At 49.9% G+C, this 17,208-nt stretch overlaps 1 protein-coding gene across 1 annotated transcript in view; it reads right to left on the reverse strand.

Annotated features, from left to right (window-relative positions):
* LOC140397069 (zinc metalloproteinase-disintegrin-like MTP8) overlaps positions 1-17,208 on the reverse strand; it is a 79,422-nt gene that overhangs the window by 26,143 nt on the left and 36,071 nt on the right. The window contains exons 8-15 of the mRNA XM_072486102.1: positions 16,484-16,653; positions 11,869-11,950; positions 9,709-9,839; positions 8,367-8,544; positions 8,127-8,216; positions 6,755-6,950; positions 2,979-3,081; positions 417-576 (exon numbers count right to left, since the gene is read on the reverse strand). Coding sequence (XP_072342203.1) covers positions 417-576; positions 2,979-3,081; positions 6,755-6,950; positions 8,127-8,216; positions 8,367-8,544; positions 9,709-9,839; positions 11,869-11,950; positions 16,484-16,653 — 1,110 coding nt within the window. The remainder of the gene's footprint in view (positions 1-416; positions 577-2,978; positions 3,082-6,754; positions 6,951-8,126; positions 8,217-8,366; positions 8,545-9,708; positions 9,840-11,868; positions 11,951-16,483; positions 16,654-17,208) is intronic.

A 17,208-nucleotide genomic window follows, 5' to 3' on the forward strand; every position in this document is an offset into this window, starting at 1 on the left:
AGCATCCCGGCCAACGTCTCTAATTATCCACTCCCCCAGGGAACCCTCTTTCTATATAAACAAAATTCCATCAGCCCAAATTCAGCAAACAATATCCACGGCTGGAATGAATTACGACGTACTTTTACGATGCTTTAATTCCATCTCGGTCTCGAAAATGCTTGACTGCCTTTCAAACCAGGATTCTTTAAAAACATGACCGCAGCAGCCGCACACACTAACCCAGGTTTTTAACCCTTACTGCACCAAATACATAGAAAACAATATATCTGAAATTCCTACATTCCTCACACAGGGTGTGAGGCTAAACATGTGCCAGCATCGCACAATGGGCTGAACAGCCTTGCCATGTTCCATGATTGGAAAAAACTGAAGAAACTGAAAATGCGTGAGCGATTTCACATTCATTCCATTACCTTGTTGTCTCCGCACTTGGTTCCATTTTGGACCAATCCTTTTATTCCATCCCCGGCCAATATAACTCGGCAAGTTACCTGCGCAAAGCCAAGTGTGCCAAATTTGTAGGGTGGCTGTTTATTCCCACCAACGCAGTTCAGTTGTCCGCACATGATATCCCTGTGGGTGGGTGGGGGGGGGGGGGGGGGGGGGGGTGGGGGGGGGGGAGGCGGGAGAATGTCAGAGGTGAGAGACAAGCATTCCACGTTCCAGACACGTTTTCCCAGTTGCCTAACAATTTCTGAAAAACGAGACACATTGTCGAAGCTTTTCGCCTTGCACCCTTCAGGGCAGATACGCAAAGATTTAAAGGGAGCAACAATTTATACTGCATGAGAAGAGAAGGCTGACTGGTTGGCAAGTGGACTCTGATTGGTCCAGGCATGAGCATGGGGAATGAACCAGGTTATGGCTGACCGCAAGCTTTTGTTTAGTTGAAAAATGAGCAATGGGTGGGACCGACTCCTCCTGTTGGCAGTGAATAGGGTATATGAAATGAAATGAAAATCGCTGATTGTCACAAGTAGGCTTCAAATGAAGTTAGTGTGAAAAGCCCCTAGTCGCCACATTCCGGCGCCTGTTCGGGGAGGCTGTTACGGGAATTGAACCGTGCTGCTGGCCTGCCTTGGTCTGCTTTAAAAGCCAGCGATTTAGCCCTGTGCTAAACCAGCCCCAGGAAATGTGGCTTCCAGCATGTGTCCGTGAGCGACGAGACAAGCCCGAGCGATGAACTTAAATTGTTTGTGTTACTATCAAAGTTGATGTTATAACTGGACGGGAAGATCCCAGAATAGAACCCTGTCTCAAAAAACAATTTTAAAATAAAACACGAAGGAACAAGGTCACAGAACCTCGAATTAGTTTTAACAACAAGAGAAAAACAACATTCATTCAACAAGAGAAGAAATTGGATGAGAATACAATACTTCTCTCCCCCAGTTTAACAGATTTTAGGATTAACATGGATTACAAAGAACATCTTAATCTACAGCGGCCTCACAAACACAAAGTCCCTGTTAAGCACGCAAGATGACTATGGTCAAATACATGCACTCTTCTCTGAACCCAAGTTGGTGGCTGTGGAGTTGTCCTCAGAATCCCCCCCCGCTAAGAGTTTCCACTCCCAAAAACACACTTTAAAATCTTCTCCCATGAGAATGCTTTCCCCAAGTGGTTTGCATTCCGAAATCCAGACCAGGTTTTCCAAATGAAACTTGGAAACAAAGCTTCCACTCCAATTTCACAGCAACCCCGGTTCAAGATTTTACACCAATCCCTTCAGGATTTGTTTGCCTTGACTGCTATGCAAACTGCTCACAATCGTTTTAACTCTCGATTCCCAGACTGTATTAACATGGCATCAAAAGTTTCATCTACCTCTGAAGTCTGCTGTCCCACTTCAAAACTAGTTATGACAATTGCCTTTTCAACTCAGAACATTTTGTCTACACTTCCTTGAATACTTCCGAACAATACCCTGGTCTCTGTTCTCTTATCCAGTGGTCTCAAATGCTCTTTCTATCCCAATTCCCTGAACTGTAACTTGTACTTTCGGAGGCCTGCCTCTCTGCTGCTCCTGTCCCGTCCAGTCTTTCTTCTGGCAGACTTGAGAGATGTTCCCTCCCCGAGATCCAGGCTCCCACTGCCCACAAAATCAGCTAAAACTTAAAAGCTTCTCCACCTTCCAAGGCCCAAGGTGCTGAGCAACACTGCATACCTCTGCTGACTATTTATTTACTCTTTAACCCTCTCTAAGCACAATTTATTTATTTATTTACTCTTTAACCCTCTCTCAGCACAATAGACACAGAGTTGGAACTTGACCAACCTCCACACATACAAACACTTTTGTCCAGCATGAACCTAACTATAGGGTTTACTCTTCCAGGCACAGAAACATTGAATTAAACTTATTAAAACAGTACCGTTAACTTATTAAAACATACATTTACCAATACAGCTATAAATCCTTGAAAACTACCGTTATTTTCCGAACATTTGTCTGCGTAATTGTTGGCCCAATCAGGATTGTTTAGAAAGTGATGTCCAAACACGTAATCACAGATGGAGCATATACCATCCATTGCACCTTTTTTCAAAAATCAAAAGCTTGGGAGAAGGTGGTGGGGTGGGGGAGGGAGGGGGAAGGAAACAGCCATTCTCGGGCTCATTCCCCATGACAATGCCCTGACCAATCAGAGTTGGCATACATGGATTACATTTATACAGAATCTTGACAGTTAACTGTTCCCTGTTGCACTCTCCTTGGCAACTCCTGGTGGAACTGAAGTTAATGGAGTTTGCAAAGTGGGAGGTTGATCAAGGGAGCACTGGTGACCAAGGTTTAGGGGGCGTAGAGGACCCCGTTCCTTTTCCTCCAGATTTCGCAGTCCGAGAAAATCCAAACTCAAATGGTGGGACACTGAGCACCAGGTGAAGCGAAGACCAGGTCGCCTGGGACACCTGAGTGAAGTGAAACTGAACAAGGGAATGGAATGACGCATATGCTGAGGAACACTTACTGAGTCGTGCAGGGCTCATAACCAGATGCTGTTTTCCGGCAGAAACTGAACTGGTCACCTTGTGTGTTTCTTCGATAACAAAAGTCAGGCCCTGACTGCGCTCCTATTGGCAACATAAAAGAAATATCCAATGAGCTAAATTGGAAAGATCTGTCGTCAGGTGTTTTATTGCATCATTTGAAATTGGAAGTGCGACTGGATTTCAATCACATTAAGAATTGAAGAGGAGGGAGCTGGAGACGCTGATTTGACCCTTTGAGCCTATTTCACATTCAACCTGGCCGCCACTGATCTTCTCCCTCGATTCCACTCTTCCCACACTCCTCAGCTCCCCAACCATCCAAAAGTCAAGCTCTTTGACGAGCAGACTCGACCAGCAAGAGCAACTCGCTGGGAGAGAGAATTCAAAATATTTCAAACTCCTCCCCATCTCATTCATGGACGGCTGACCCCTGACGGTGAGATTCCGACTCTCCCTTCTTGGCTCTGCGGCCAGGGGAGTCTTCCTCCCGGGCTCTACATGGAAAACACAGAGAATTAGGACCAGGATGAGGCCATTCGGCCCTTCGAGCCCGCTCCGCCATTCATTCTGATCATCCAACTCAACAGCCTGTTCTCGCTTTCCTTTAGTCCAAGTGCCGTATCTGACTGCTTCTTGAAAACATACAACTCTTTGGCCTTAACTGCTTCCTGTGGTAATGAATTCCACAGGCCGACCACTCTCTAGCTGAAGAAATTTCTCTTCCTCTCTGTCCTACATGGTCTACCCCGTATCCTCAGACTGTGACCCCTGGTTCTGGACACCCCCCACCACCGGGAACATCCTTCCTGCATCTACCCTGTCCAGTCCTGTGAGAATTTTATAGGTTTCTATGAGATTCCCCCCCGCCCCTCATTCTTCTGAACCCCAGCGAGTACAATCCTAACCGACTCAATCTCCCCTCGTACGTCAGTCCTGCCATCCCAAGAATCAGTCTGGTAAACCTTCACCGCACTCCCTCCACAGCAAGAACATCCTTCCTCAGGTAAGGAGACCAAAACTGCCCACAGTAGTCCAGGTGTGGCCTCACCAAAGCCCTGGGTAATTGCGGCAAGACATCCCTGCTCCTGTACTCGAATCCTCTTGCAATGGAGGCCAACATACCATTAGCCTTCTTTACCGCCTGCTGTACCTGCACGCTTACCGTCAGCGACTGGTGTACGAAGACACCCAGGTCTCGGTGCACATTCCCCTCTCCTAATTTATGGCCATTCAGATAACAGCCTGCTTTCTTGTTTTTGCTACCAAAGTGGATAACCTCACATTTATCTACATTATACGGCATCTGCCATTCATTTGCCCTCTCACTCAGCTTGTCCAAATCACACTGAAGCCTCTCTGCATCCTCCTCACAGCTCACCCTCCCACCCAACTCGGTGTCCTCTGCAAATCTGGAGAAATTATATTTCATTCCCTCAGCTGAATCATTAATATATATTGTGAATAGCTGGGGTCCCAGCACCGACCGTTGCGGTACCCCACTAGACACTGCCTGCCATGTGAAAAAAGTCCCGTTAATTCCGACTCTTGTTTCCTGTCTGCCAACCAGTTTCTATTCATGTCAATGCACTACTCCCAATCCCGTGTGCTTTAATTTTACACACTAATCACTTGTGTGGGACTCTGTTGAGAGCTTTCTGAAAGTCCAAATAAACCACATCCACTGGCTCCCCCTCGGCAACTCTACTGGGTACATCCTCGAAGATTCCAGTAGATTTGTCAAGAATTATTTCACTCTGTCCTGTCCCCACCTTTTGAAGGTGGCGTCAGGCAGCGCTGGTGTGAACCTGTGGTTATTGCAGATGGGAGCTTTGTCCGACATTCTGGTCAGGCCAAATTGCTGCCGTAGTTGGTTCCAGGACTGGAGGGTGGCTATTACCACCGGGCTGCTGGAGTGTTGTTTGGGTGGGGATGGGAGTGCCACCGTGGCGAGGGCCCGGAGGGAGGTCCCCCTGCAGGAGGCCTCCACCGCGCGTCCCCATTCGGCTTCTGGCTCCTTGATCCATCCCCTTATTCGCTCGGCCGTCGCCGCCCAGTGGTAGAATTGTAGGTTTCGGAGGGCTAGATTTTGTTTTTTTGTAAGACCTTCTTTGGGATCCGAGCATTCTTCCCCCGCCCCAACCCCATACGAACGCCATGATCAGTTTGGGAGAAGCGAGGGACAACACCACGAACAGATGCCTACTTATGTGTGTAAATGATTTTGCCAAGTGTACAGAGCTGCTGCTGTTGAGTGGGGGCATAATACCGTCTGCCGACTTCGCGGGGAAAATTAAAATTAAAACGTCAGCAGCAGCAGCGATCCATGAGCGTGCGTGAGTGCTCCGTTGGGAGGGTGTGGGAAGACTGAGGCACGGGGGGGGTAACGTCTAGTTAATTGCTATTGTATATTCTCTTTTTGCACTATGTTAATGTTCACTCCATTTTGTTGTGTTAGGATTATTACTATTTATTATGAAAAATTTCGCAAAACTTTAATAAAAATAATTTTTAAAAAAAAAGAATGATTTCACCTTGGGCGATGACCACCAATGCATCCGCTGTTTCTAGATCCACCTCCTTCAGTACCCTGGGATGTAGATTATCAGCATGGGGGACTGGTACTGATTTGTTCACTGTCTCCCTTTCCCTAAACCCTGTGTTCCCCAGCCTCATCTCTCTTCCCTGCCAAGCCTTTTCACAATATTATTTCTGTGTAAGATTTTGCAAAGTAACCGCTAAAACTCTGGAACCTCTGCTGACCATCTCTCCCTTGCTCAGTAACCACTGACTTCCTTCCTCATATCATTTTGATCACTGTTGCTTTGCATTTCATCACCCTTCTGAAATAATCTCTTTCCGGTCAACATCACGTCTCTGTCCCTGATTCAACCTTTTGTTTCCATGGTAATTCATGAAGTAACTCATGACGCCAGCAACACGAGGAGGAGAGGAGGTGTGCTACTTTAAAATAAATCGTTCACAAGATGCGGGCATCGCTGGGCTCGGCCAGTAATTGTTTCCCATCCCTAATTGCCCCTTGAGAAGGCGGTGGTGAGCCTCCTTCGTGATCCGCTGTCCATGAGGTGCAGGTACACCCACGGCCCTGTTCGAGAGGGAGGTCCAGAGTTTTGACAGTGAAGGAGCGGTGAGTGACTTGGGGAGGAACCTCCAGCTGGTGGTAAATGGTGATGAACATTGTGTAATCATCGCATACATCCCCACTTCCGTCGGAAGCAACGTCATTAATGGAGCGGCTGAAGATGGCTGGGCCCAGGACACGACTCTGAGGAACTTGTGCAATGATATCTCAGAACTGTGATGATTTCTCCCAACAACCTCAACCATCTTCCTTTGTGTTGGGTATAACGCCCACCAATACATATATAAATAGGGGACAGCTGGGACACTGGTTGAGTGGGAGGGGATGCTTGGAGACTGAACAGGTCAATAGACTTGCTTGACAAAGAAAAGTTCCGCTTTTTACCAAAAGGTTTGAACTCCATTGAGACTTTCTAATCTGCCTTGAAAGAGCTCGCGAGTCGCCCCAATTAATGGCGTGGGGAGCAGGCAGGAAAATGGGGATGAGGCCGAAATCAAATCAGCCAGAATCTAACCAAATAATGGGGCAGGCTCAGTACACCGAGGAGTCTGTCCCATCATTGCCCCTGCTCCTAATTCTTCGGAGCACCAGACCGTGTTCAAGCTGCGCGCGGGGATTCTGAGAGAGTGACAAGTTTCCAAGGGTTTAACCTACCTGTTCCCCACATCAAGACACACTGGTCCTGATGGAGTGGGCACTTCCCGTTGTAACAGAAGCTTGTGTTTCCCTGACAGGGAATCCCGTTGAAGCGGAACTTGTCTTCTGGGCAATCACTGGATTTGCCGTCACAGGCCTCCTCGAGGTCACAATCATCCTTCGCCCTCCTGCACAGCAAACCTGCTGCTTTCACCTAAGAACCAGGAGAGAAAGCAGATTCCTGAGAGACGTAGAGAATAGGAGCAGGAGGAGGCCATTCGGCCCATTCAACCTGCTGTGCCATTCATTCTGATCGCGGCTGATCGACAAATTCCTTATTAAAAAACATATTTTATTACAAACATGTATCAAAGCCGGTTACAGCCAACAAACACTCCGGGAAACATACTTCCCAACAATCAACTATACAGTGTACAGATTTTCCCCTTTTTCACCCCCCCCCCCCCACGCTCCTCAAACTCGGTCACAAACATCCCCCACCTTTTCTCAAACTCCCCTGCTGAGCCCCTTAACTCATACTTTATCTTCGCTCATCGCAGGAAGTTGTACAGGTCTCCCAACCAAGCTGCTCCCCCCGGTGGCGATGCCGACCGCCACTCCGGCAAAATTCGCCGCCGTGCAATCAGAGAGGCGACGGCCACGACATCGGCCTTCCTGCTCTCCATGAGCTCCGGCTTCTCTGAGACCCCAAATATCGCCACCAAAGGGTCCGGGTCCACTCCCCCCTCCACTATCCTGGCTAAGACCCAAACACTCCCGCCCAGAATCTTCCCAATTTTTCACAACCCCAAAACGTGTGCGCGTGATTCGCTGGCCCCCGCCCACGCCTCTCACACTCATCTGCTACCCCCTGAAAGAACCCACTCATTCTCGCCCGAGACATACGCACCCTGTGCACCACCTTAAACTGTATCAGGCTCATCCTTGCGCAAGAGGAGGTCCCGTTTACCCTTCGCAGCGCCTCACTCCATACTCCCCAATTGATCTCCATTCCCAACTCCGCTTCCCATTTCTCCTTGATCTTCACCACCCGCTCGCCTCCCTGCTGTCCCTGCCACTTGTTGATCATCCAACTCAATCGCCTGATTCCCTGAATTCAGTTGCCAGTCACATGCCTCTTGACCACCCTTTCCAGTTCAGAGAGTGGCCCGAGGACTCTCAAGAGATAGAACAGGGCAAGCGCCCTGTTGACAACTTGTGTTGATCTGCCCGTGAAGGGGACCTAATTAGCTCCCAACTTATTTTTGTTTTCACCGCCCCAACCTGTGAGGGGGGCGGTTTGTGGATGGCGGGATTCCCAGACTGTTGGGGGGCCGAGGAATTCCAAGAGCAAGCGGCCAGCACAGAGCAGCGAAGAGAATTGAAGTACCTTGCATTCCTGGCAGCATGCTCCATCGGCACACTGCGCTCCTTCGTGCAGCCGGCAGGTCTGGGCGTCGCAGCAGGGATTCCGGCACTCCTGTGGGGATTAGAACAGCAGGAGGGTCAAACACCATCGTCAGTGCCCGCTGGCTCCCAGACAGGACAGAAGGTCTGTCCCCAGAACGAAAAAGAGGGGGTGGAGAAATGCCCTCACCCTCAGGCAGGGAAACGATGAGGCAGTACTTACCGCTGGTTTACCACAATCGCACTCTTCCCCGTTCTCCAAGAACTGATTACCACAGATTGGTTTGGACACAATCTCATCTCGGTTGGGAACGTCGCGTAAGCATGCGGCAGTGTGGGTGAGCGCGAAACTCTGGAAATGCTGGTGACTGCAGGAACTGAACTCTGTTGGTAACGTGGAGCTGCAACATTAAGAATAACTTGCGTTCAACAGTCGCTGATTCGCCCTGAGCGCGTCGTAAAGCTGCTTCGAGATAGAAACACCTCTTCCTGGTCTGTCAGGCCACTCGGGCACAAGGCAAGCTGTAGAGATGCCAATTGGTTGACCCCTGCGGTTACAGTCGAGTCGGTGTCGTTCGCCAGCTCTACTTCCCCAGTCAGTCCTGATCCCGTTCATCAGGCAGACCCGCCTGCCCCCAACTCCCCCCTGCACGTCAGCCCCCTCCCCCTCTGTCGTCCACACCGTCACCCCCCCTCAGTTCGGACCGCACCGCGACCACTACCGACGGGCAGGACATGGGGCAAGTCGCTCAGCACCCCGACTCGGAAATACATTGGACGCTCCTTCACGGGGTCAGAATCCCGGAACTCCCTCCCTGACAGCACGGAGGGTGTACCTTCACCACAGGGACTGCTGCGGGGTTGCAGAAGGCGGCTCATCCACCACCACCTTCACAAGGGGCAACGATGGGTGGGAGGTAAATGTTGGCCTCGCCAGTGATGCCCACGTCCCAAGAATGAAGGCGAAACTCTTTCTCTCTCCACTGGTGCTGCGCGGCCTGCTGAGTTTCTTCCAGTGCTACCTGGACTGGCCAGACCCGAGCACCTTGCCGTCCGGGTGTTCAGGGCCTAGTAGGTGCACCCCCCCCCCCCCCCCCCCCCCCCACTCCCCAGGGAACGAATTGCGCCCTCACATTTACCAACAGAAAACGCACGCCAAATGCACTGTGGATGCGAAGGGGTGGAATATTCCTCAGAATGGCATTTGGTGTGATTTTTCTCTCCCCTCCCGGATTCTGCAACGGGACAGATCAGTTTGTCTCCCAATCCGCCGGCTGCGTCGCACAAGGAGACCGAGTTGTCGGTGGCCAGGTTGTGAGCACCCTGCTGTGTTGGAGGAAGACCACTTCCATTTTGCCAACCCCTGCCTCCACTGGCCTCTTGCGAAGGACAGAGTTTTCTACTGACAAAGCAGCGGAGGTATAAAGGGAAAGCCTCAGCTTGGTAAATGTAGGAGAGCTGTGAATACACAAGGGGCTTCCTGCCAAGGCCTTCGCAGTGTTGGGAAAGAACGACCTTTCATCTCAGCGCGTCCCCAACAATGCAGGGAAATGAATCACACTCACCTCAAGACTGGAGACATGATGCAGGAATCGGAACTACACAAGCAAGTGTTGTCGTCATGATTCATGCCCAGGTTGTGCCCCATCTCGTGGGCCATTGTCGACGCAACTCCATGAACGTTGCCTTGGTGATCCTAGGAAAAAGTTAACTTCTTCAGGCCTCCATGTCCAACAGATTAGAATACAATGCCAGCTGATGGTAATACCTCACCCTGGCTCCTGTCCAACACCATGGAATTGTGGGGCCACCTAAGATGGTATCACCCAGCTCCACCCCTGGCCCCAACTCTTCTACTGTGGAATTCCTCGCCTATTGTTTTGTTGCACCCACCCGCGACCCATTTCCAGCCTCTCTGGCCTCCACCCTTGGGAACCCAGCTCACCCAGGTTTCTGTGCACCCTGCCGGGGGGAATCAAATCCTGCTGACCGCTCCGGCCAGCTCTCACTGACTGGTGTTCGCCCTCGGTCCAGCATCACCTCCATATCAAATCTCTTGCCCTGCCTCGGGAAGCTCCTCCAGCCCGATATAAACCTTGCCTTCCTCCAACACTGACCTCCTGCACTGACCTCATTGTTCCAACTTCAGCAGCCGTGTCTTCATCTCACTGGGTCCTGCACTCCGAACTTCCCTCCCTGACCCCTTGTCATCCCTCCCTTTCTCACTAGACATTAGGTCGCCTGCCATCAGAACCTATCACGTGACTGACGTTTGAAATTTTGTCTGTGGTGCTTTTGTGTAAAACATCATCGGATTTTTGATCATAGTCACGGTGTTATATAAATGCAGGTTTTTGTTATGTGGATCCAATTAGGTGGAGTCCTAATTCAGGATGAAGGTTCTTAGGGCGAGGTGGGTTTTTTTTTTTTAGTATCTCTGCATTTATGGGATGTGGGGGTCACGGGCTGGGTCAGCGTTTATTACCCATTCCCTATCTGCCCCTTGAGAAGGTGGAGGTGAGTCTTCTTCGTGAACCGCTGCAGTCCCTGTGCTGCAGGTACACCCACTGTGCTGACAGGGAGGGTGTTCAGGGATTTCGACCCGGCGGCAGTGAAGGAACGGCCGATATATTTCGAAGTCGGGATGGTGAGGGGCCCGGCGGGAACCTCCAGGTGGTGGGGTTCCCAGGTATCTGCTGCCATTGTCCTTTTCGATGGTAGTGGTCGTGGGTTTGGAAGGTCCTGTCGAAGGAACCTTGGTGAGTTCCTGCAGTGCATCTTGTAGATGGGACACACGGCTGCCGCTGTGCGTCGGTGGGGGAGGGAGTGAATGTTTGTGGAAGGGGAGCAATCAAGCGGGGCTGCTTTGTCCTGGATGGTGTCGAGCTTCTTGAGTGTTGTTGGAGCTGCGCTCATCCAGGCGAGTGGAGAGTATTCCATCACACTCCTGACTTGGGTAGGGTCGGGACAGAAAGGTACCCCAGGTGCTGGTCTGACCATACACCACTCCTGTATTCAATCCCTCGAAGTGGAAAAGGACAGAAGCCTTCCTCCTTGCTCTCTGCACCTGCATGTGAGCCTCGAGTGACGTCTTGACGAGGACACCCTTTGTACATCAACACTTTCTAATTTCTTACCAGGTAAGCAATATCCAGCATGTCTGTTCCTCAACAATGTCGCAATGTTCAACACACAAGGAAGCAGAGATGGGCCTCCAAACGTCACACTGGGTGAGCCAAACAGTGAGAGGAGCCTTCTCGAAATGTACCACATCCACCCTGTTGATGCCTAGAGGAAAATATTGACTGGTTTCTGACTGAACTGATCTCTTCAGATCAGAACACCAGCAATCAATATCATCCCTTCCGTCTGCTGCCATCCAGCTCCCCTCAGCCTGTCCATAGAATAGTTTACGGGGCAGGAGGGAGGAGCCATCCTCTCTTCATCAGCCCTCCAAATGAATGATCAACTCACCTCGTCGCATTTCCCTGCCTTCTTCCTGTGACCCTGCCCAATTCCCGGGCGTGCACTCCCAACGCTAACCGCTCGGTGCGCAAAAAAAAACATTTCCCCCCGTATCACTTTCACAACTTCTGGTCCTTATTTTCAAACTGTGCCCTCCCCTGTCCTCTACACCCCCCCACCCCGCCCCCCTTTCAGGAGCAGGAGCCATTTCTCCCAGCCTATCCCATCCGTCAGCAAATCGAGCAAAGTGCGAAACTTACCTGATTAACAGCTCCAGAGCCTCCTGTGCACATGGCACTGACTTGGGCCAAACCAATTGTATCTCCATTGAAATCCACATGACTGGGGGGGAAAGGCAGACAGCAAACAGGTTAATTCAGCCAGTGCCTGTCTCAGGACGAACGAGTCGCTGGCTTGGGTTCCCGAGGAGGGAGGAGAGGTGGACAGCCTTGGGAATGGAATGATTTTTCCCTTCCTCCTGTTGGGATGGTCAGCATTGCACTGGGCTTACATCCCAAATATAGCAAGCACCAAACTCTCAAGGTAACCCTCCCTTCCCCCGCTTCTGTAATCAGCACTGTCGACCAGACTGTCTTGGCATGTCACTCAATGGCACACTTGCATGTGAGATGCAAGGTTCTGCCTTTAAGCCACACTCCAATTTTATTGTCCCTCCTGCCTGGGGGGGGGGGGGGGGGGCAGGGGGGGATTTTCCGTTCCCATTGAACTCAGTAGAATTTTGAATGGCACACCGCATTCCACAGCCCTCCATCATCTGAAGCATTGAATACGTTTGCCTCTGACAACCAACTCAAACCATTGAACCAGCGGTCTCTCTCGATAAGTGCTCGGAATATTGTCTTTCACCTGCGTTTCTTGACTGTTACGGTCCTGGGCTAGACCCCAATATTTGCTAGGATGCAGTTCAAATGATCCAACACTTATTTTTTTAATTTGTAAAATTGCGAGGAAAGGAATCTTCGCTGCAGGAGTGATTCGACGCACAAATAGGGATATGGTATATTAAACGACCCAAACATCACAGAAATATGGCTTACAATTAATGGTTAAACTACGCTTAGCAATGAAAAAAAAAGGAAACACTTTAACTTCCAGCTGATACCTTGTCTACCTCCAATCAAGCAAAACCCATCACAGGTCAAAAGCCACTTATAAATAAAGTTAGCAAACACAGGATTACTTGCCGTTCTCTGGAAAAAGAGAGTACTTTGAAGGACTGCTTGAAGCAAGAGAGACTCTTTCGATAAACAAATTGAAGATCCGTGTCTGTTAGATTAATGCTGAATCTGATAGCCTTCTGCAAAAAGCTACTGTTCAGCTCTCAGCTTCGAGAAACAGACCAAAAAACCGTCTGCTCCAGAGCTGGCTCCTGTTATGACCCCAAAGTGTATCATGGAGTTCACCTGACCCACAACCTTTGATTAATTGTGGTTATGGGGAGCACACGGGTCGACCTTACAGGTGTAGTGAACAGAGAGTTAAAGTACTTTAAAATTAAAACAATGTTTATTTATGAAACCAGTTAACACTTTACAAACCCACAGTAAACCTCTCAACAACTATCAACACCAATAAATCCCCCAAAGAATACAGTACTCTACAAGTAACTCTTAATCTTTCCTTGCAACATCCATAAGACAAAAATAACCTTTTTACAGAAAGACATCAGGTTTAACTTCTCTACTGAGAGCAGTTACCACTTTGAAATCACCAAATGAACATTCTTTAGCTTGCAGAGATTCACACACATCTTGCTGTGACTGCGGCGTCTCCAAACCTAAAACCAAACTAAACACACCCTGTAGCTGCGAGCCCAAAGTGAAAGTAAAGCAGACAGACAGCCCAGCTCCACCCACACTCTGACATTGGATTGGATTTGTTTATTGCCACGAGTACCGAGGTACAGTGAAAAGTATTTTTCTGCGAGCAGCTCAACAGATCATTAAGTACATGGGTAGAAAAGAGAATAAAAGAAAATACATAATAGGGCAACACAACATATACAATGTAACTACATAAGCACCGGCATCGGATGACGCAGACAGGGTGTAGTGTTAATGAGGCCAGTCCATAAGAGGGTCATTTAGGAGTCTGGTGACAGCAGGGAAGAAGCTGTTTTTGAGCCTGTTCGTGCGTGTTCTCAGACATCTGTATCTCCTGCCCGATGGAAGAAGTTGGAAGAGTGAGTAAGCCGGGTGGGAGGGGTCTTTGATTATGCTGCCCGCTTTCCCCAGGCAGCGGGAGGTGTAGATGGAGTCAATGGATGGGAGGCAGGTTTGTGTGATGGACTGGGCGGTGTTCACGACTCTCTGAAGTTTCTTGCGGTCCTGGGCCGAGCAGTTGCCATACCAGGCTGTGATGTAGCCTGATTGGATGCTTTCTATGGTGCATCTGTAAAAGTTGGTAAGAGTCAATGTGGACATGCCGAATTTCCTTTGTTTCCTGAGGAAGTATAGGTGCTGTTGTGCTTTCTTGGTGGTAGTGTCGACGTGGGTGGACCAGGACAGATTTTTGGAGATGTGCACCCCTAGGAATTTGAAACTGCTAACCATCTCCACCTCGGTCCCGTTGATGCTGACAGGGGTGTGTACAGTACTTTGCTTCCTGAAGTCAATTACCAGCTCTTTAGTTTTGCTGGCATTGAGGGAGAGATTGTTGTCGCTACACCACTCCACTAGGTTCTCTATCTCCCTCCTGTATTCGGACTCATCGTAATTCGAGATCCGGCCCACTATGGTCGTATCGTCAGCAAACTTGTAGATGGAGTTGGAACCAAGTTTTGCCACGTAGTCATGTGTGTACAGGGAGTAGAGTAGGGGGCTAAGTACGCAGCCTTGCGGGGCGCCGGTGTTGAGGACTATTGTGGAGGAGGTGTTGTTGTTCATTCTTACTGATTGTGGTCTGTTGGTCAGAAAGTCGAGGATCCAGTTACAGAGTGGGGAGCCAAGTCCTAGGTTTTGGAGCTTTGATATGAGCTTGGCTGGGATTATGGTGTTGAAGGCGGAGCTGTAGTCAATAAATAGGAGTCTAATGTAGGAGTCCTTGTTTTCGAGATGCTCTAGGGATGAGTGTAGGGCCAAGGAAATGGTGTCTGATGTGGACCGGTTGCAGCGGTATGCGAATTGCAGTGGATCAAGGAGTTCTGGGAATATGGAGGTGATGCGCTTCATGATCAACCTCTCGAAGCACTTCATTACGACTGAAGTCAGGGCCACTGGTCGGTAGTCATTGAGGCACGTTGCCTGGTTCTTCTTTGGTACCGGTATGATGGTGGTCTTCTTGAAGCAGGTGGGGACCTCGGAGTGGAGTAGGGACAGGTTAAAGATGTCCGTGAATACCTCTGCCAGCTGGTCCGCGCAGGCTCTGAGTGCTCGACCAGGGATCCCGTCTGGGTCCGTCGCCTTCCGGGGGTTCACTTTCAGGAAGGCCAATCTGACTTCGGAAGCTGTGATGGTGGGTATGAGTGAATTATGGGCTGCTGGGGCACTCGCCAGCGGATTGTTGGTTACCTGCTCGAACCGAGCGTAGAATGCATTGAGTTCATCGGGGAGGGGTGCGCTGCTGCCAGAGATACTGTTCGGCTTCGCTTTGTAGCCCGTTATGTTGTTTAGTCCTTGCCACAACCGCCGAGAGTCTGTCTGTGACTCTAGCTTGGTTTGATATTCTCTCTTGGCATTCCGGATGGCTTTGCGGAGGTCGTACCTGGATTTCTTGTGTAGGTCAGGGTCGTCTGACTTGAACGCCTCAGACCTGTCCTTCAGTAGGGAGTCAATCTCGCGATTGAGCCATGGTTTCCGGTTGGGGAACGCACGTACTGCTTTCTTTGGCACGCAGTCGTCCACACATTTGCTGATGACGTCTGTGACGGTGGTGGCATACTCATTTAAATTGGTCGCTGAGTTCTTAAATATGGACCAATCCACTGTCTCTAAGCAGTCACGTAAGAGCTCTTCTGTTTCCTCGGACCAGCACTGCACGACCTTCTTAGCTGGATTCTCCCGCTTGAGTTTCTGCTTGTATGCCGGGAGAGGGAGCACCGTCTTATGGTCTGATTTCCCAAAGTGCGGTCGGGGGATGGAACGGTAGGCGCCCTTGATTTTTGAGTAGCAGTGGTCAAGAGTGTTGTCGCCCCTGGTGGGACAGGAGATGTGCTGGTGGAATTTTGGCAGGACACTCTTGAGGTCGGCCTTGTTGAAGTCTCCGGCCACGATGAACAAGGCCTCCGGGTGTTCTGTTTCGTAGTTGTTTATTACTGTGTATAGTTCATCCAGCGCCTTCCTCACTACTGCCTGGGGTGGTATGTAGACCGCTGTGATAATGGCTGAAGTGAACATCACTGATAAACACCCATTTCTTAAAGGTACTCTCACATGACACTCCTCCCATTGGTTATATAATCTTTATCCCACTCAAACACAATGACCTGCCTGCTTACGTTTAAACACGAATGCCTCTAATTATCGTCTCTCTAGAGAATCCCCAGAAATAATAACAAAATCCTCTCCTCCTAAACAAAGATATGGCTGGAAATAATGATGATCGCTCCTTTACAACATCGTAATTGCACCTTTTGCTGCCACAAAGTCTCTCTCTGTCTGTTAACCCAGGCTTTTGAAACCATTCCTGCACCAGATAGACACAATACAAAACTTCTCACATCCATCACACAACAAAATAATTAACGTCTCACTAAAAAAGCACCGCGTTTGTTTGCCGCGAGTTTTTCCGGGACGCAGTGAAGGCTCGGTGGGGTGGGTGTTTCATCAATGCTGCCGCCTATTGCCCTGCGCATTGCAACATTCATGTTCCCCTTCAAGTGGGAGGCAGGTTCCTCAGAGAGACACTGGCACTTACGTAATGAACTGGATGTTGTCATGTTGTTTCCTTGGGAGCAGGTGCGTCTTGCGCCACTGCAAGATGTTGCTCAGAGTACGACCCGATTCCTTGTCCACAGATATTTTATCTCCATTTGACCAGACCTCCAGGCCAATCAGAGCCACGTGTGTTCTCAACGGTTTGTAGAGCTGCGGAAATGAAGGAGAGCTAAGTCTTTTCTCCACCGAATTGAAACGCTTTGTGTCGAGAATGCTGTCCGGCGCTTCCGAAGGGCAATTAGGGAATGGGCAACAAAGGTTGCCCCCACCCAGCACTACGCCCCCTTTGGCTGCAAAGTGCTTGCGGGTTTCCCATTGGCACCGCTAGTGAGCAAGGTTGCTCACCGCGTGGCGCGTTCCGATCGAGCTCCTGAGCCGTGAGCAGGCAACACTCTAACGGGCTGCTCAGAAACTGGAAGGGGCAATGCAAGTTCACGCGATGGGCGGAAGCCTGTCGCAGAACGGCCTGGCACATTCAGCGTCGACGCGCGCCAGTCCCGGCCACACAGCGCGGGATGGAGGCACAGAGCCCAGGTCGAGGGTAAGTGATCTGTTGGTCAGAGACATGTTAAGACCCTGGATGGAGATGGCTCCCTGTCTGTCCCCTTTATGCATACATGTATAGAGATACTAGTGGTTAATGAAGGCTCACTGTGAACATACAAGGCGACAAAGACCTTTCTTAACAGACACACTCTGCGGGTA

Source organism: Scyliorhinus torazame, chromosome 20 (assembly GCF_047496885.1).
Source record: "Scyliorhinus torazame isolate Kashiwa2021f chromosome 20, sScyTor2.1, whole genome shotgun sequence".
In the NCBI taxonomy this organism is placed as follows: Eukaryota; Metazoa; Chordata; class Chondrichthyes; order Carcharhiniformes; family Scyliorhinidae; genus Scyliorhinus; species Scyliorhinus torazame.